The 21148-nt window shown below is 31.6% G+C and overlaps 2 protein-coding genes across 2 annotated transcripts; one reads left to right on the forward strand and one right to left on the reverse strand.

Annotated features, from left to right (window-relative positions):
* Positions 1 to 304: 304 nt before the first annotated feature.
* Positions 305 to 6030, reverse strand: LOC123891157 (pectinesterase). The gene is made up of 4 exons (XM_045940997.1): positions 4914 to 6030; positions 4579 to 4739; positions 1853 to 2623; positions 305 to 583 (listed from the first exon to the last, which is right to left on the reverse strand). The coding sequence occupies exons 1-3, from the start codon at positions 5702 to 5704 to the stop codon at positions 1929 to 1931; spliced, it is 1647 nt and encodes a 548-aa protein (XP_045796953.1). The 5' UTR covers positions 5705 to 6030; the 3' UTR covers positions 305 to 583; positions 1853 to 1928.
* On the forward strand, positions 5820 to 16899 carry LOC123889108 (pectinesterase-like). The gene is made up of 3 exons (XM_045938304.1): positions 5820 to 5959; positions 13686 to 14515; positions 16034 to 16899. Exons 1-3 carry the CDS (start codon positions 5820 to 5822, stop codon positions 16714 to 16716), a joined length of 1653 nt encoding a protein of 550 aa, XP_045794260.1. The 3' UTR covers positions 16717 to 16899.
* The last annotated feature ends 4249 nt before the right edge of the window (positions 16900 to 21148 follow it).

A 21148-nucleotide genomic window follows, 5' to 3' on the forward strand; every position in this document is an offset into this window, starting at 1 on the left:
TTTTGATTTTGAGTACTAAATATACTTATTCTACTAGAGTGAGTTGAATATTTCTTGTACTAGATTCATGTTACTTTAATTGTAAAAAAAAATTCCATGTTATTTTATTTTTATATATATAGTATACCATATTTGTTTTTGCTGTATTAAAAAAAAACGAATGGGTCCAAATATTAGGCATTGCCTTGTATGAACTAATTAAGTGATACTGTACTAACTGGCTTGTCGCAATTGAATTATGACCCTATAACATGCTTACTTACCTCTAGCAGGGAAATGCACCATTAGTCTATGCAAACATTCATGCTAAGTTTATCAAATCCTTGATATAAATAAGATTGGAGATTAACCCACCTCATATCACTTTCCATGATTAATTTATTAGGCGAGACCTACTCCATCCCTTGACAATTTGAGGGTATTTACCTAACAATCAATGAGAACAAGTCACATAAATAAATTTGCATGTGGTACCAACAATTTAACTTGTAACCAATTTTTTTCTCACATGCATATAACTTGTTCTCATTAGTTATCGGATGAATATATCAAATTATCGGTTTAGGAAAAACCAATTTATTATTTGATGGCGATTTTCGCAAGTGTACGAAATCGTGCAAGTAATATATTTAAAACGGTAAGACCGAGTATCGAACTCAAGGATCGCGTTATATTGTTGAATTGTGATTTTTACTCGATTGAACAAAATGTTTCAGTTTGATTGGTTGCAATAGCAATAATAATAATAACAACGAAAATTACTTTGTATTTGATAATAATAAAAATGTCAAGGATGAGTTTCACTAGACTCCTATTTTAAGTTTCTGACTTGACTATAACAATTGAATCTATTTATCAAATTATTACCGAATTCTCTAAATTATTCTTGCCCTAATTCCTTAGTGACAGTTAATTCTAAAATAACCTCTAATTCCTTAGTGAATTTAAGATTAGAATTAAGCATGAGTGAACAAGAATTCTTAATTGGTTTCAAGGGTTTGCATCTATTCTTAGACTACAAAGGCAAGAATTTTTTATCTCAAAGCATTCATAAATTCAACTCCATTATCACAATATGAACCACAAATCAATTTAACGGCGATCAAGCGATAAAAGCATTAAGCGCGGAGATAAGTAAAATAATTCAATAAACTTCTTCAATAACCATAAATCAAATCATAGAACAAGGATAATCATCTAGGTTTACTCATCCCTAACAATTGAAAAATTAGCTACTCATAGTGTTGATTAGAGATAGTAAAGAATTAAGAATTACGCATAAAATTGTGGTTGAATGTGTACAGAGCCAGCACCAATCCCCCCCTTGTGCGTGACTTCTTCTTCTGTTTTTATAATGCCTTCAGTTCACGTTTGTTGGGCCACCAAATAAGGCCTGCTTATTTGTTGTGTTGTGATGTTCCCCTGCCTATATATTCTCCTCACATGTATATTGATTTTATTTCTTTCTAATGCTTAAGAAGATTTTAAGCTCCTCCCACGTGTCACAAAGGCATAGGCCACCAAAAGGCCAATGAAATTTTCTTCTTCTCATGGTCCATATAGTTGCACCCTTCCACTATTAAGGCAATATGTCAATAATTTCCAAGCAACTTTAGCGGTAGTCTTCCGCTAACCGATGACCTATTTAACTGAACCAATCACATAAGACAAAAACTAGACGAAATGGCTGATTAGTAAAGAAATTAGAAGCATAAAAACTCAATTGACTTATGAACTTAAAAATCACAATTTATTCAAATTGAAACTAAAATAAAAATTAAACTAATAAAAATAAACTAAAACTTAATTAAAAAGACTCTAAAAACTACATTTGACGAGAGATCATCATTATTACACATACATTTTAAAATTCTAGTACACAATAATCAGAGAAGAATATATAATGGAGATAGACACCATTACAACTTTCAACTCAAATCAGGGAAAAATGGAATTCCAGTAGAGTTCAACCATTCATTGCCTTGAATAAACTGCCTAACAGTAAACTGACTTGCCTCAGTAGTGTTTGTAATCACTTTATAACCCGGCCACTTAACTCTAGCTGTCGTATTCGAGCCCGGACCCCGATTCTTATACTCGCCATAGTACAATGTATCCAACGCAAATGTTCCGTTCCATTCTAACCATCCTGCCGGATCTATCAAATCGTCTAAAAAAGAATTAAGATAAACTGTTCTTGAATATTTTTTCCACGGACGACCGAGGTAAGTCTTGAACGTTGATTTTACTGGAATCAAATCCGAAGCAGCCGTAACTTTAGAGTTTATAATCGAAATTCCAGTGTTTTGGTTAGGATCTTCTCTACCTTGTGCAGTGAACAAATTCTTTTGGTTTGGATCGGGTTTGCGTGCGTATAGGTTGCAATTTTGGAAAACCACGGCTGCATTGCCAAAGATGAAGTCTACGGTGCCATAAACATCACATTCACGGTAAAATTGACGGAGAGAATGGACATATAGAGTGTCTTGGTAAGCAACAAAGCTGCATTGGTAGAAGGTTGAGAAATCGGCGCCACTTCTCAAGGCCACAGCTTGATGTTTGCTTGCTCCAGCTGAGTTCTCAAAGGTTATTCCCTTGGCTATGAAATTATCTCCCACAACAGCTGAAAATCACATATAGAACAACAATTGAATCAATTCAATGTAGAACATTAAGTTTATCTCATACTAGACTACTAATATAGCTTAAATTTTAGTAAAGTAAGCAAAATATATAAAACAACATCACAAATTTTTTAAAAATAATTAGCAAACACTTAATTAAGTTGGGTTGAAGTTCTTAAAAATTAAAACCAAATTATATATTTGTGCTTTATTTGGCTAAACACACAAACTTTCTTTGTCTCCCAAAAATAAAACGTTGACTAAAATTATATTTTTTGACAAAGACTAATATGATTTAATAGTTCCAAAGTTTTTTGTCATTTTTATACAGTGACCTATTCTTTGGTGGGCAATATGTTCTTTCTGTATTGTCATTTTTATGATTAAAGTAAAAGTAAATGTGCATAGACTATGGACCCATACACCGACAGATCTATCGTCCTTTCGGTCTTCAATCATGACCAACAGATTTTTAAATATTTGGTCAACTTTTTCTAAAAAATATTTTCTCACATTTCTCAACAGATTTTTAAATATTTGGACAAATTTTTTTGTTTTTGTCCTGTCCATTCCTCCAAGTTTGTCCAGTTCCTGAAACAGTTTTACAATCAAACACAGTACAACTAAAGTTGTCATGTCTCTTATTTTTTAGCAGATCAAACGGATCCACCGTTATATACCTAACTAACTAAATGCGTGGATGTAATAGTTTGATGAAAACTCTGTTAAATATCTACAACTTGCTACAAAAATTCATATATCCGTTAGAAAACGGACATTGGTCCGTGATTCCGATCTAGAAGTAATTGCTGCATAGAAAAAGCATCAGAAAGTGCAGATCTGATCTGTCTTCTATATACAAAACTTGCAAATAATGACATCCCCTCTGCATGGGTGCATGTCTGTTTCACTAATACTAATTAATTATTCAAATCATTTAAAATCACTTTTTTTTATTAAGTTCTCTTAATACCCCATCCTATAATAAGGCTTTGGATCCTCTATAATAAGGGACCAAGGAAATGTGAAATTGTACAATGAACAAGAGTATCTTCTTCTTCTTTTCTGAAAGAGAATCATAATGCTTAATCAGCGCTGTCTTTTTAAGTTCTCTTGATGAGATTGGTCTAAGGGACAGACCGTTTGTCTCTTTGTCTAGTACTCACTGTGGAATATAACAGTAAATGACAATTTTAAGGTATCTAACTATTTTTTAGATGATGTTTGTGTTGGGATGTGAGGGATCTAGAGTTTCACTCAATACCTTGAGCAATTATACATTGAGTAATCGCATAAATGAGTCTGACACCACATTTTCATCTAAAATTTTAAACATGAAGTTTATTGGTCCTCTCACTTATGGAGTTTTCAACTTCTACTCTTCCAACCAATATAAGACATAACTCACACTTATAGATCTCAATAGTTTGATAGACAAATAGTTATTTCGTAGTATTTTAGATAACATGTATCGCGGGCAAAAAGTTATTCAATTCAGTTTTAAACTCTTAATAAGTATTTTAGACAAAAAGTGGTTTAATGAGAGACAATTTCATTTTTATCAAGTCTTTTACCTATAATTTGTACAATTCCCAAACAGTTTTAAAATCAAACACACTACAACTAGAATTGTTTTGTTTAGGTAAAACCTACGATAATTTGGCAATATTTACTCAACAATCAATGAGAACAAACCACATAGTAGATTTGGATGTAGTATCCATAACTAATTTTTAACCAACTTTTACTTCATGTGTATATGACTTTAGGCTGCAAGTTAGGCAAGTCTGGCCAAGAATTATCCTAGAGGAAGCTCATTAACCACTTGAGTTCAATGTTTTAGTTTCCTATTTGATTTGCAAAGGTTTTTTATTTTTATTTTTAATCTAAATGCAGCCTACAATTAATAAGCCTAGGAAAATTAGTAGAGAAAGATAGAAGTAATTAAACTTACCAAATGTAGCTGATTGGAAAGTGGTCCATCCATCTACAACATTTCTACTAGCCTTCACAACTGTCTTTCCAATTCCATCTCCAACTAACATCAAATTGGTCTTCTTCCTTATAATTTCCACATTCTCTAAGTATGCCCCCGCTTTTATATGTATCAAAAATCTATAATCAACAATACACACTATTTATGATCACACAATTGGGAAAACACTAATAATTAATGAATAGAGTTATCATGAAGAAAATATCCTATACGGTAGTAGTATAGTGCTTCAGATACAGTATACGATTGTAGAGGATTCAGGTTCATAAATAATCAAATAAGATAGTACTTGCCTAGTTGCGCTCGAGTTTGGAGCTGCAGCAATTGCTTCTCCTATAGTAGTAAAATGGCCTGAGCCATCTTTAGCAACAACAAGATTGAAGTTAGTCTGATTCGTTGCGGTTTGTAACAGCTTCCTATCTTTCGGGGAAACCCACGTCGGAAACCCGTCTTTCACCTTACCATATTCAGGAAAAGCCTCAGACTTTGAAGTTTTAGACTTAACTCCAGGAACTTTCTTCAACAAGGAAAGTGAATTACTAACATGATTAGAAATATCATTCAAACCATTCTCAATTTTGCTTCTTAACTTGGATTTACTATAAGCAAAACCATCCAAACATGTGTACACATTCGTCATTGCGCCGCTTAGCAGAGTTTGACAGTCACGTTTACTGTCAGAAGCTATTGTGGTTTGATTTTGAGAGAGATCAGCAATTGTTGATTTGAGCTCTTCGACGGTTGTGTCAAATAAATTGACACAATCGTCGAGGGCTCTTTTGTCAAGTATGCTTTGTACACTTCTGCTACGATATCGTAGGTCGGTGCAGTTGTTAGATGATAATTTAACTTCCTTTATGGTGAAGTTAAGGACAGAGCAAATGACTTGTGGGACTGTTTTTGAGGTAAGATCTGGGAATGTGGATAAGGTTGAGACACAAAGGTTTGGATAGAGTGTTCCTTCACATGTTGAATGTGCAACTTGGAGATGGTTTTGTGTTGGTAATTCTGATGAATTGGTTACTGAAAATAGTAGAAGTAAAATTGGTAGTAGAAGCAGCAATGGTTCTGTTTTTTCTCTCATTGTAGGGAAGGAGAGAATAATTGCAATAGATGGTGGAAATTATGGTGTCTTTGTTGGTGGTTTGATTGGCAATATATATAAATAGGGTGGTTGAGTGCATAAATGAGATATAGTTATGACTTTGAGTTTCTCTGTAGATATTGCTGAGACAGCAATGCAAGATAATTGTTTTGAGGGGCTGGATAATCTTATCTTCACTCAATTTGTTAAATGCTCCATTGGCTTAAAAGGTGAGAGTGTGAGACTCATGACAATGTCACATGTAAATAACATTTTTCCTATGAATGTATCATTAATTCTTATGACTTAAAATGTCCCATTTGAATTTCATATATTCAAAAATCTTACATGTTCATCTATATTTAGTTTATTTTTGAGGTCTTTTTCGTCATTACTATCTATCATTCAATCTCTCTCCAATTTCTCCCATAACCATTAACCTATTTGGACTATAGGCAAATGTAAGATTTTTGAGTGAAATCCAAATTCCTTGAGCTATAAGAAAAGTTTAACGTAAAAGACTAACTTATTAATTAAATGAAGTTTGTCTCGTGAATAAGTACCACATTTATTTTGGTGGTAAATGTTTGACTTTATAAATTCAAGTGACGGAGTTCAAATTTCATATATAAAATGATCTTTAATGTTACCACTATTTTATTAATAATAACTCTCTTTTCAATAATTTGTATTAAGTGCTTTTTTCGGTCGCTATTATAAGTAAAAAATTATTTTTTAGGTTAATTAAAAAATTGATGTATCTGGTTTATTGTAATAGTGATTTTACCACTATTAATATCATTATTTCAATAAATCTAAAAAGTGATGTTTTCCTTATAATAGTGACTGAAAGGAAGTCACATTAATTGATCGTTTCTATATACACCATGTGACTCAAAACATTCTCGAAGTAAAATTTTAAACAATTACCTCAAATAGAAGTAACCCAAGGACTAGATCAAGAATTTCTAACACTCACCTTGTAGAGAGGTTAGGCAACTCAAGTAATCAAATTAGCTACATTGTTAGGTTAATTATTTTCAAATGACAATCTAGTTAGTTTTATATCGTGGGGGTAAATTTTGTACATCTCTTTATCATTCTACTATTCTTTAACTCTTTATATATCTATCCAACCACTAAAAATATTTAATAGCTTTTGTAAATTTTGAAATATAATTAACAGATGAGCAATGGCATGGCATGTAGCTAGTAATCAATATTGAAAGCAACTACGGGTTACATCTATGCCACAAATTCCATGGTCCCTACTCCTTAGTACTAGCAATTAGGAGGCATAAAAGAAAGCAATGTTTATAAGTGTTGCTCCTTTTTAATATAAACTTAAATGATAGTAGATTGTTTTCCACACGAGTATCACTCTTAATATTAATTTTTCTAATGTACGTTCTAATTTCTTCTGGGTCTAAACTAAGCCTCATACAATTTTCACCTATATTTTACTATATACTAATTAATATTAGGTGTTATAATACAATGGCCCCAATGCATATATCTAAAAAAAAAGGCAAACTGTAATGTTCTTCTTCCGTACTTGGCTACTATATATCTAAAAAAATGTCAAGAAGTGTCGGTAGCACATATAATCATAACTACCACCACATTTTCTTTAAAGCAAATTATTTTGGACCATTTCTAAAGTGTGTGCTTCATCCTTTTGCATGGACTATACCAAATAGTATTAGATTCTCTTAACAAAAAATCTTTCTCCACTTTATATGAATCTTTATCAATACTTATTTACTAAATTACTTCTATTTTGTAAGTAATAAATACCATGAAAAAATTGTTTGATATTTCCTCAGTTGGTTTTTTACTTTTTAACGTTTGGAAAATTAAGTTGCATTCTTATTTATTTGTTATTTTTAAAGTTCAAGACAACATGTTTGTTAGACAACATTAATTAATTGCTCAATAATTTTTAGGGTTAATATGTGTTTCTCATGTAATATTAGCGAATTTTGATTTCTCTCATGTAACATCTCTCGTAATGTCAAAATTCTTCTCTTTTATCCCCTTTTGGACAACTTGGAATTTAACCGGACAAATTTGATGATGTAGTATATTAGGTGGCTTTTAATTTAGTTTTGATTAATTTAATTAGTGACACGTAGATAAATATTGCCTATATGAATTTTAATTTGATGATGTGACATATTAGGTGGCTTTTAATTCATTTTTACATATATTTTTTTAATAAAAATAAAGTTTACATTATTGAAAATAACATTTTTTTATATTCTAAAAATATTGATTACAAGATTCAAAATAATTTTAGTATATTTGAGTTTCTTTGATTACTTTGATTGATAGAATCCAATGCTATCTATAGAAAAAGTAAAGTTTCTAAAAATAGCAAGCCTTTACTACTAGAGAGCAGCGCATGATGCAACGAGATTAGGTACGACGCCGCCCCCTCCCTCTCCTTATTGGGCCATTATCTGTCTGTTCCTTTCACGTTCCGTGCTGGACCAGGAACATGCACCCACCCTCTTACCAAAGCCAAATCCCATGAGTTTTTCGTACGAACTATTTTTACTCATTCGCTATATAAGTTGCGAATAAGTAAAAATAAAAACTTTGAGAAAAAGACACTGTCCACTACTTAAGTTGTGGATAATATTTAAAAAACTTATGCCTTTTGCGGATTGTTACTACGGGCCAGTTTATTGTGAACATATTGGTTTGGGCTCATTTCATTATGGGTCAACAATATCTAAACCCATGAAAAGTCTTTTGCCACGCTACTGGTTTTCAGGCGGGCCCTACGAAATTATCAAAATATTTTCGTCCTCTACTTAAGTAGTGAATTATACGTAGGAGGGTGTTTCTTTCTTCAAAATTTCTCATTTTCATAACATTTTTACTAATTAAGTAGCGGATGTTATAAAAATATCCGCTACTTAAGTAGCGGATGCTATAAATGGATGTGCGAAAGAGAAAATTGCATGTTGAGCTTACCTTCTACGCATACATACTTGAGTTGAGGGGTGTATAATATTATTATTATATTATTAGGAGGAGAAAGGTAGTTACATATGAGAAGTTCTAAAACCAATCGCTAGTTGGTTTAGTGGTGATGACCCTGAATTTGGTAGGAAGGATCATGGTTCGATCCCCGCAACTACGATCGAGAGGAGGCTGGAACCACAGAACTGACCCCCGAACCAGATTAAACTAGTGGTGAAAATATGAGGAGTTCTAAAGAAAAAATATGAGGTAATTGTCTGCTATACCCCTTCACTGACAACAAGTTTGCCAAACTACATGCCCAAATATTATGAGATATTGATGAGGAAAATATGTATGTGATATGCTAATGAAATATTCACTCCGTTCCACAATATAAGCAAAAATGAGTCAAACAAATTTGATGTATTTGGTTCAAAATTTGGACCAAATACATTCATTTTTGTTGACCAACTTTTGCTTATATTTTTAGACGGATGAAGTACAAGAGATATTCTAGGAGCTACCTATACTATATGTTAATTACGTGATATGATACAGCTGTTAATTGTTACTAATTATAGCTGCTAATTATTATCACAAATAAGTTCCAAGAGTCGATAAGAAGGATATATGGGACAACCCAAATTTATAACATTTGCTACTCAATTAGCGGATGTTATAAAAATGAAAAATTTTGAGGAAAAAATATTTTACCAAGTTTTGTATAACGTCCGCTACTTATATAGCGGAAGAGTAAAATGGAAAACGCGTAGGACGTGCGAGTAATCGATAGGGTGTCAAAAATAATTCTGAAAGCCAATGTGGGTTAAACAAGTTTGGACCAATGACTCAAACTTAATACGTTCAGAATCAATAAAGTTTAAATTTAGGTGAGATATAAATTATTTTTTGATAATTTTGAAGGTATTTATATCTAACAATAAATGATAATAAGTTACTCCATCCGGTCCTATATATAAGAAAAAATTTGCTTTTTAAATTCATTATAAAGTTGATGTATCTAGACAACATTGTAGTCTAGATTCATCAACTTTATAATGAATCTAAAAAACAAACATTTTCTTATATATGGGACCGGAGGAAGTATATAAATAAATTTATATGTGGTACACACAACTAACCTTTAACCAATTTTTACTTAAGATGCAAATGATTTGTTATCCGTGGTTGTTGGATAAATACTCCCCAAATTATCAAGGGGTTAGTGTAGAAAAAATATTAAATTTTACAAACATAGTCCTAATATTTTTTTTTTATGAGAAAACATAAACAGGAAGCTATTTACAGAAGTTGGAATTCGAACGCTAAATTTTACATTTCTTCATATTTAAAGTGTGAATCTAGCTATATATTAGACTATTTTTTTATAAAAAAAAACTATCAATTTTTTTTCAAAATTAATTTAAATTAAAAAACTACCACAATTATTTAAGAATAATATAACCCCAAGAAATATATATATATATATATATATATATATATATATATATATATATATATATATATATATATATATATGAGGTTTTCTAACTTAGACCCTAGTTAGGTCTAAGTTAGCAAGGTGCACCTTTTCAATTGGACCAAAATACCCATTCTTTTTAATTAATTAACCAAAATACCCATCAATGGACGCGGATCCAGTGTCGCGCGAGTACCGAAGGACCATGGTTACAGACCGTTGATTTCCATCAGACAGCCAAGATCTGATCTCATCTAGACTGTCTGATCAATCCGACAGCCCAGATCATCCTGATCCATCAGATTCCAGCGCGTGCGCCACACTGGATTACACCCTGGAGAGAGAAAAATTTGCTTTTTAAAAGTAGGACACGTGTCACACAATGGTTGGCTGGACGTGATTTTTGTTTATTTAATACTTTGAACTCAATTATTTCGTTGTAAATTAATTTTTTTTTTTTTTTTTTATACCAAAATTCATAATTTTTTTTTTCTACAAATAGAGACTTGGTTCGTTTGATTTGGACACCGAAAAAAAATGCAATTTTTCACTACCTTAATCTCATTTTTTGTCTACTAAATACGTTACTTGTGTGTTGTAATTTAACACGCACCACTCAACCAACTCACTGAAACCATTATACCAGGAAAATAGTAGATAATATTCTGGAACTTTTGGTATATTTTATGAAATTTTTGGAGACCTGAAACTATTTTTAGTTAATTAAATGAGATAAAACGGTAATTAAAAACTAGTGTTTGCTTCTGAAACCATTTTACTGGTAGAATGGTTGCACATAGTTGTATTCTGAAACCATTTTACTGGTAGAATGGTTTCAATGAGTAATTTATTAATTGTGTTTGCTTCTGAAACCATTTATCTGGTACAATGGTTTCAGAGAGTTGTAATCTGAAACCATTTTGCTGGTAGAATGGTTTCAGTAAGTTGATTATTAGTTATTTGCTTCTGAAACCATTTAGCTTGTAGAATGGTTGCACATAGTTGTATTCTGAAACCATTTTACTGGTATAATGGTTTCAGTGAGTAATTTATTAATTGTGTTTGCTTCTGAAACCATTTATCTGGTACAATGGTTTCAGAGAGTTGTAATCTGAAACCATTTTGCTGGTAGAATGGTTTCAGTGAGTTGATGTAAGGTAGTGAAAAATGAGATTAAGGTAGTGAAAAATTGGTTTTTTTTTTCTGTGTCCAAATCAAACGAACCAATTATTTAAGAATAATATAACCCCAAGAAATATATATATATATATATATATATATATATATATATATATATATATATATATATATATATATATATATATATATATATATATATATATGAGGTTTTCTAACTTAGACCCTAGTTAGGTCTAAGTTAGCAAGGTGCACCTTTTCAATTGGACCAAAATACCCATTCTTTTTAATTAATTAACCAAAATACCCATCAATGGACGCGGATCCAGTGTCGCGCGAGTACCGAAGGACCATGGTTACAGACCGTTGATTTCCATCAGACAGCCAAGATCTGATCTCATCTAGACTGTCTGATCAATCCGACAGCCCAGATCATCCTGATCCATCAGATTCCAGCGCGTGCGCCACACTGGATTACACCCTGGAGAGAGAAAAATTTGCTTTTTAAAAGTAGGACACGTGTCACACAATGGTTGGCTGGACGTGATTTTTGTTTATTTAATACTTTGAACTCAATTATTTCGTTGTAAATTAATTTTTTTTTTTTTTTTATACCAAAATTCATAATTTTTTTTTTCTACAAATAGAGACTTGGTTCGTTTGATTTGGACACCGAAAAAAAATGCAATTTTTCACTACCTTAATCTCATTTTTTGTCTACTAAATACGTTACTTGTGTGTTGTAATTTAACACGCACCACTCAACCAACTCACTGAAACCATTATACCAGGAAAATAGTAGATAATATTCTGGAACTTTTGGTATATTTTATGAAATTTTTGGAGACCTGAAACTATTTTTAGTTAATTAAATGAGATAAAACGGTAATTAAAAACTAGTGTTTGCTTCTGAAACCATTTTACTGGTAGAATGGTTGCACATAGTTGTATTCTGAAACCATTTTACTGGTAGAATGGTTTCAATGAGTAATTTATTAATTGTGTTTGCTTCTGAAACCATTTATCTGGTACAATGGTTTCAGAGAGTTGTAATCTGAAACCATTTTGCTGGTAGAATGGTTTCAGTAAGTTGATTATTAGTTATTTGCTTCTGAAACCATTTAGCTTGTAGAATGGTTGCACATAGTTGTATTCTGAAACCATTTTACTGGTATAATGGTTTCAGTGAGTAATTTATTAATTGTGTTTGCTTCTGAAACCATTTATCTGGTACAATGGTTTCAGAGAGTTGTAATCTGAAACCATTTTGCTGGTAGAATGGTTTCAGTGAGTTGATGTAAGGTAGTGAAAAATGAGATTAAGGTAGTGAAAAATTGGTTTTTTTTTTCTGTGTCCAAATCAAACGAACCAAGTCTCTATTTGTAGAGAAAAAAAAATTATGAATTTTGGTATAAAAAAAAAAAATTAATTTACAACGAAATAATTGAGTTCAAAGTATTAAATGGAAAAAAATCACGCCCAGCCGATCAGACAGCGACACGTGTCCTGCTTTTAAAAAGTAGATTCTTCTCTCTCCAGGGTGTAATCCAGTGTGGTGCACGCGCTGGAATCTGATGGATTCGGATGATCTGGGCTGTCTGATTGATCAGACAGTCTTGATGAGATCAGATCTTGGCTGTCTGATGGAAATCAACGGTTTGTAACCATGGTCCTGCGGTACTCGCGCGACACTGGATCCGCGTCCATTGATGGTAATTTGGTTAATTAATTAAAAAGAATGGGTATTTTTGTCCAACTGAAAAGGTGCACCTTGCTAACTTAGACCCAACTGGGTCTAAGTTAGCAGCCCCCTATATATATATATATATATATGGAATACGAGTTTAATGGATATGCGCACTGATCCGTGTTAAATAGTTTTACACCATCATTTAATAAAAAACTACCAATTTGTCAGATAGTTCAGTGGCTAGAAATTCCACTTTTAAAGTAGATAAGTGAGATTCTAGAGTTTGAACCCCGATTCCTACATATAAAATGCGATGTTCCTACTAATTAAGTTAAGCTCACAATCGTGCATATTCTTTTTTCTCCTAGAATGTATGATTTCAATTTTAAAAAATAAAATCTAACTTTATACTTTTCCATTCTGACCAGTCCAATAATCAAATAGACTTAAATTCACGGTCATAGTCACTAGTAAGTAGTTATATAAAATTTCCTTTACATAAAAAATTAACTAAAATTGTTCTTTTGTCAAAAAAAAAAAAATTAACTAAAATTGTTGTCATGCAAAATTCTGATAGTATAATTTCCTTATGTGACACTTGTTTGTTTTTTTAAGAAAATAAGTGGTAAAACTTTCCTTCTTTGGAAACACAATAATCATTCTACAGCTATAAACAATGCAATGCAATGAATATATGCAAGATTCTCAATTCAAAAATCCATCTTTCAATCCCATAAGTTTTTGAACTCATTGAACTTCTATCTTGGGTCTAGTACATTATCTAAAGAGACAAAAAATGTTATAAAAGATTGTTTATTCCTCTCTCAACTCACTTCACAATACTTGTCAAAATCCAATTACATTGCACTCAAAAACACTAATGAAACTTTCTACACTTCCCAAGTTGATGATACTCAAACCCTTCTTAGTGCAGTTATAACAAACCATCAAACATGTTTAGATGGACTAATGACCGTGGCTAATTCCAATTTAACCATAAAAAATTATCTTATTAGCCAACTCTCTAATGATAACAAACTCCATAGTGTTTCACTTGGTTTGTTCACAAAAGGTTGGATGCATGAAAAAAAGAACAAGACATTATGGAATTCTAGAGGGTGGCATTCTAGTAATTTCAGAAATGGTAGATTACCTTTGAAGATGTCAAATAGAACAAGAGCCATTTATGATTCATCAAGAGGCAGAGGAAAAAAACATGATGATGATTATGATGGTGATGATGATGATGAAGGTGGTGTTTTGGTTAGGGACATTGTTGTTGTTAGTAAAGATGGGAGTGGAAACTTTACAACTATCAATGATGCTGTTGCTGCTGCTCCAAATAACACTATTAATGCAACAAATGGATATTTCTTGATTTTTATCAAGGAGGGTATCTATGAGGAATATGTGTCTATCCCTCAAAACAAGGCATATTTGATGATGATCGGAGACGGAATCAATCAAACAGTTATCACCGGCAACCACAGTGTTGGTGACGGATGGACAACGTTTAATTCCCCAACATTTGGTAAGGAAACTTAATTTTTTTTTAGTAAGTGTACGTTACCATTTTCGTGAAAAATTACTTGTCTCACATTGAAAAGAGACAGATTCTAAAAAGAGTTTGTAAAACGTGTCACTCTTATTTTTAAAGTTAATTTTGTAACATTAAGTTAGATAGACTCGATGTAAAAATCTTGTTGGGTGCAAAACCCCTCAAAACACAAGCACTTGATGATAGGCTCAATTTGAGCCTTACCGAGAATAGGCGCGATCTGAGCCTATTGACTGGACACAATGATGCGCACATTTTGAGCTCAAACACGCGAACACACACATAATGATGAAAAGAATGAATAATACGGAAGAAAGATAATAGGGAAGAGTTTACAACTTTCTCATTAAATCACAAATTAACAATCAACACAAGTACGTGGTTTTATAGTGGATAACTTGAACAACAAGTTAACAACTAACTTCCCTAATTTTGCTCATCTATTAACAAACTCTTCAAACTAACAAACACATAAGAGACACTAACTAATTCTGTTACTTGTGAAGTGTTTTAAAAACCGGACCGGTCATCGAACCGGCAAGGGCACTGGGTCATTGGTTCATTGGTTGAACCACTGGGTCATTGGTCGAATCGCATGACAAACCGGATTAAACCGAATTAAATCGGTGGAATGAACCGTCTCTATAATAAAACTATATAGTTATTAAACCGATCGAATTGGATAACTCGATCTTTAAAAAAATATAAAATATATATGAAAATTTTAAAGAAAGTGTAATTGTATATTTAGAATAAATAAAAGCAATATGTGCTCTTGTAACAAAAAAAACAATATGGGCTCTTTTTTGTAAGCCCAATCAACTATTAAACCCTAAATTATAACTATGATTAATATAAGTCATGCACAGCCGCCACCTTCTTTTTTTCTTCTCTCACTATCAATATATAATCTTCCACTTCTCTCATCACGTTCTTTCCTTCTTTCTTTTTGTTTTTTCCTCTTTGCATCTTTGTTTCTATGAAACTAATGGAAATATCAACATAATGAATTGTCATTTTTTTTCTTCTTCTTCTTCCAATCTTTGTAATATTGCTTATGAAATTTTGTTTGTGATTCAACTGATTGGATCTGGAAAACCTTTGAACAGCTCCTTCTTATTTCTATATTTTCAGTCTGCAATTTTTTTTATTTATTTATTTAAAAAAATGAAACTCAAGACCGATGGAAAAAGGAAAAGAAAAGGAAAAAAAAAAATGATGCAGTCAAACCGCCGGTTTTCAAAACCGCCGGTTCACCGGTTTTTACCGGTTTTTCCGGTTTTTTCCGATTTCGACTGGTTCAACTGCTTATCCGGTCCAGGAGTCAGACCAGACCGCTGCACCTCCGGTTCCCGGTTCAACCGGTCCGACCGGCCGGTCCGGTCCGGTTTTTAAAACACTAACTTACAAGTAACCAGTATTGGGTACAATGAATTAACCACAACAAATCTAATATAGTACTAAAGTGAATTCTACTATATGTTTTTGTAGCTGTGGTAGCACCGGGGTTTGTAGCCGTTAACATAACATTTCGGAACACCGCTGGACCGAGCAAATTCCAAGCAGTTGCAATGAGAAGTGGAGCAGACATGTCCGCTTTCTATCGTTGCAGCTTTGAAGGGTACCAAGATACTCTCTATACACATTCACTAAGACAATTTTATAAAGAATGTGATATTTATGGAACAATTGATTTCATATTTGGAAACGCCGCAGTTGTTTTGCAAAACTGCAACATATATCCTCGTCTTCCTTTACCAGGACAGTTCAATCCGATTACTGCTCAAGGACGAACCGATCCAAATCAAAACACAGGTATTTCCATTCACAATTGCACTATTAAACCAGCTGAAGATTTAGTTCCAAGTGTTGGTATTGTGAAAACTTACCTTGGGAGACCATGGAAAGAGTATTCAAGAACTGTTGTTATGCAATCTTTGTTGGAGAATTTGATAGAGCCAAGTGGTTGGTCTATATGGAGTGGTGATTTTGCACTCTCTACTTTGTATTATGCAGAGTATGATAACAGAGGAGCTGGTGCAAATACTTCTAATAGAGTTACATGGCAAGGGTACCATGTGATTAATGCTACTGATGCTGCTAATTTTACAGTTGATAATTTTCTGCATGGGAATGATTGGTTGCCTCAAATTGGAGTTCCTTATATTAATTGATGAACTTATAGCTTTTAATTAAAAGAACACAAGAGGCCAATTTGAGAATCATTACATATTGAGTAATTAATAACTATCCCCGGTCATTTTTATAAGAAACAGTCGACTTTTTAGGTTTGTTGAATAACTGATATATCTGACCTGATCAGATACATTAGTTATTTAATCAATCTAAAAATTTAATTGTTTCTTATAAAAAGACCGAAGGAAGTATTAATTATAAGGATCTAATTTATTTGATAAGTCTATTCTTTGTTGATGTTGTTTTTGTTTCATGTACTTAATTATACTCAAGTTTTTCAAAAGGAAGAGCAGCCAATGTTTATTTGGTCCTCTGCTTACCTTGCTATACTTTTTTTTTTTTTTTTGTATTAGTATGTGGTGAATGAAATTTTCACTTTAATATTATTATTTTTTTGTGTTTGGAATCATAATTTTAAATTGAGTTTTTTGTAATTGCGTAAAGCAGTTATAGTTATAGGTCGTTCGATCTAAATCAATAAATAAAATTATTTGACTTTGTGAATAATTTGAATCATCCAAGTCCCCCTCTGGCTTACACTAAAGGCTTTCATTTGATTGAATTAAATCAAATGCAAATTTCAATAGGTATCAGAATTAAATAATTTTCAAAACTTGTGGGCTTTTTAGGTGTTGTGAGAGGTGGGGTTGGACCTAATAAAGCAAGACCTAATATTATACAATGTACCCCTACGGTTAGTCTTTTATTCCTATATAAGCCATAAAAAAAATGTCAATTTTGCCTTTTTTTTTTTATGACTTGTCATTTTCTTTTACCATTTCATTTTTCAAACCCATCTTACAAAATATTAGTGGTTTAGGCACACACTTCACTGAAAAAGTGAAGAGATAATTCACAAATTCAGTTGCAGTTTAGGCACACGCTAAATTACTAAAAATCTTTTCTCAATTTTCCGATTAAAAAATTTGGTTTCCAAAAAATGTTTATGTTTCCGATTTTTTTTTTTTTCAATTATCCGATTAACAAATTTGACATTATTTATTGTTTGTAGGAATTTAAGACTAATGGTAGAGGTACAATGTATAATTTTCATCAAGACTATATAATAGGATTTACCCTTAACTCTCCTATAAGAACTATAAGAAAAATATTAATAAAATGGTTGAGAGATCACTCTTCAATCTTGAAGTACTCAGATTTAGCGCCAAAAGAAATATTAATAATATTGGCTTGTATAATAAAAAAGTTAAAAAAAATAATATTTTTTAAGAATAGATTTGGGTTTGGACCATTTTTTAGTTTGAAATCACCCATCTACATAGTTTTTTCTCTCTTTATTTAATAACTGATTTTCACACATATATGATTAATTCTCTTTCAATATTTTTTTTACTGATTTGTCACCTTGCTATTTATAAAGGTGTAATAAATGTCAACCATTTTAAAAATTTGATGAGTAAAATTATATATTTAAAAATAGAAGATTAGGGATAAAAAAATATTAAAATTGCACATAGATCAAAATATATAGGGATACCAAACACCAACATCTTATCTCTAGCGAGATGAGTCTCTGACAATTTTAGCAAGTGCTGAAATGTTCGATTCTATTTTTTTATTTTTTATTTTAAGTTTGTAAACGGAGTAAGAAAGACGATATTAAAACTTAAATCCAAAAGAGAGATTTTGAGTTAAAATCCAAATATTTAATTATCCGAGAGATTTTGAGTTAAAATCCAAATATTTAATTATCCATGAGATTTTTTCGGACAAGACACATTCCGTCTGTAATCTGCGTGAAAATAATTTTCCGTCTAAAATATGTTCGAACTTCTTTTGAATTTCGTCTAAAAATTTGTCCAGTAGTGTAACTACATACAAAATATCATTTTAATGATATTAATATTGTTAGTTGAGTCAGAATTTACAGACATTCGATCACGACTTTTACATATAAAATAAACTTGATTGAAAGGAGTAATTCATTTTATATATCTAGCAAGTTCTCTAGTAGATATTAGCCACAATTAAACTATTAGAGGATTAGTATATGTAACACGATTTTATGAAGAAAAAAAAATATAGTATGTCAAACTTGTATTTAAACCAAATCATTTATGACTTTATAAACAACTAGGAGCTATTAAATAACAAAATCCTTAAAACATTTTCAAAATGTTTGGCTAAAACTTCCTTCCATGTGAATAAGTGCATAAGAGAAGGCTACGAAATCTATTGAACTTAATTTCTTACTGATCGATGTATTTCGCTGGCTAAAAAGCTGTCACTAGAATTTGTCAAAACATGATTTGTTTAGTAACATTAAGATTTTATTAGCGTAAACACAATCAAATTGTATTGTATTACTATTTTCTAATTTCTAGTGGTGATAGTTAAATAACTGCAACTATTGGAAAAAAATTCTAATGCACGTTTCACATGTATATTTAATTAGGTAATTATTCTACTAGGGTGCAAAAAAATTGACTGAAATGGTGTTTCTTGTTAAATATGACGAAATTAAAGTATTCACAATACTCGTTACTTTGAAATTTGTAGAATTGACGAAGTCAACATCATTGATTGAATTTGCATTTTAATTGAATCTAATTTGTCAAATTGATCCAAACAAGTACCATAACAATACAAAAAAAGCAAAACAGCGTCGCCCCATAACGACTAACAATGGAACTAAGTCGACGAAATCATGAAAATCACTTATTTGAATTTTTTTTAATAAAAAAAGGGAAAATGATTTTGAGGGTTAATAAGAAAAATAAGAAAAAACTAGGTTAATAAAGGGGGCAGTTGCTTTTTTTTTTAAAAAAAAAAAAACATAATGAACTAATTTCATTTCATTCAATATAATAGAAGAGATATAACCAGGTGGATAATAATTATGAACACTAGGACTAAACTAAAATAAAGATGTTATTTAGAGCTACTATACTGACTTGCCTCCTAACATAAGCTATATTGTACTAATTAGCATTTGAAATGAGAATGAAACTACAAGTTGAGAGCATAGGCTCATTCACACAAACGGTCATTACGCAAAACAACACAAACAATCATTACGCAAAACATTCGCAACCTGTTAAAGATAATTCTTCTTATGTGTATAAAATTGATGCTTATCCTTGTTAGCAAAGATGCAATTGCAGTTTTTTTTTTTTTTTTTGACTAATTGAATTGCAGTCTTGAATTCCTTAACTAATAGTATTATATTTTTGACATTTATCTAATAAACTTTCGTGATAGAACATCCAAACTGCATTACTCTTTGTCTGTTTTTCACCCTTCGAGAGACCTTTGTATTATATGTGTAGTTGCAAGAATTGTTAAATTTAATTATAACTAGAAGACTTTACTATAATTCAAATGTCTTCCATGAGGTATTTCAAAGACCAAAAGCTGTCACAAGGATTTGGTCAAAATACATGTCGACAATGCATGCAATTCTGAGTTGAAGTTTATAGCGAGTAAAAAAATAATTCTATTTTCTAATTAATTACTAGTCGGTCTTTATCGAACATGGTTAGTGAGATTTTAATAATTCAGTAAATAATTAAAATTTAAAGTGAATCTAGTTTTGCTTTTATATTCAGCCATACTGGTTTACTTAAGCAGTCCATGCTATCAATTTTGACAATTTGAATGCCAATTGTAGTTAATCTATTCGTCTCACACACAATTTTTTTGTGCTATAAAAATAAAATAGGTGAGTATTGCCTTTAAAAAATCTAGAAAACCTAGTACTCCTATTTTGGTTTTCACCACCAGTTTAATCTGGTTCGGGGGTCAGTTCTAGCATCAAGTGGTTCCAGTCCCCTCTTGATCGCAGTTGCTCGCGGTCCTCCCTACTAAGTTCAACGTTAATCACCACTGAACCAACTAACGATTGGTACCTAGTACTCCTATTTGAACTCAAGTACAAGTGTAAAACCAAGAATCTTAAATAAAAACGTGACATAAATTCCAATTACGGTAGAGTGAAGACACCAAACTCCAGGCCAAACTATCTCTACATTAATTTGATATATATGATCCACCACAAGTCCACCTTACTATAAAAAAAAAAAAAAATACACACATTTAATTTTCTTTTATATCGCAAGTAGCCTACAGCATATTGTCAAATTATAGACAACCAATTTTCACCTCTACTGGAGGCTTTAAAGCTAGAACAAAACATAGATTATAGAAGGAAAATAATTTGTGATACCTAGTATAGTAGTCGGTCAAAGACGTACTCATATACACAAAAAGAAAAGTCAAACCAAAGATTCCATTTTATAAAATCAGAATGCAATTTATATTTTACATTCAAAAATGTAAATGTGCGGTATATTAAGGATCTGTTTGAATTGACTTATTTTCGAGTTTATGCAAATAAATAATCAGCATTAGCTAACACAAAATAGTGACTTATGTGGTGTATGGTGCACA

The sequence above is a fragment of the Trifolium pratense genome, linkage group LG6, assembly GCF_020283565.1.
Source record: "Trifolium pratense cultivar HEN17-A07 linkage group LG6, ARS_RC_1.1, whole genome shotgun sequence".
In the NCBI taxonomy this organism is placed as follows: domain Eukaryota; kingdom Viridiplantae; phylum Streptophyta; class Magnoliopsida; order Fabales; family Fabaceae; genus Trifolium; species Trifolium pratense.

Excerpts from the sequence above, each read along its gene's own strand:
- LOC123891157 (XM_045940997.1), bottom strand. The coding sequence starts at position 5,704 with ATGAGAGAAAAAACAGAACCATTGCTGCTTCTACTACCAATTTTACTT. Across the intron at positions 4,740-4,913 it reads CCAAACTCGAGCGCAACTAG|ATTTTTGATACATATAAAAG; the intron begins GCAAGTACTATC and ends TGTTGATTATAG. Across the intron at positions 2,624-4,578 it reads TTTCCAATCAGCTACATTTG|CTGTTGTGGGAGATAATTTC; the intron begins GTAAGTTTAATT and ends TGTGATTTTCAG.
- LOC123889108 (XM_045938304.1), top strand. The coding sequence starts at position 5,820 with ATGACTTTGAGTTTCTCTGTAGATATTGCTGAGACAGCAATGCAAGAT. Across the intron at positions 5,960-13,685 it reads AGTGTGAGACTCATGACAAT|ATTCTCAATTCAAAAATCCA; the intron begins GTCACATGTAAA and ends AATATATGCAAG. Across the intron at positions 14,516-16,033 it reads GTTTAATTCCCCAACATTTG|CTGTGGTAGCACCGGGGTTT; the intron begins GTAAGGAAACTT and ends ATGTTTTTGTAG.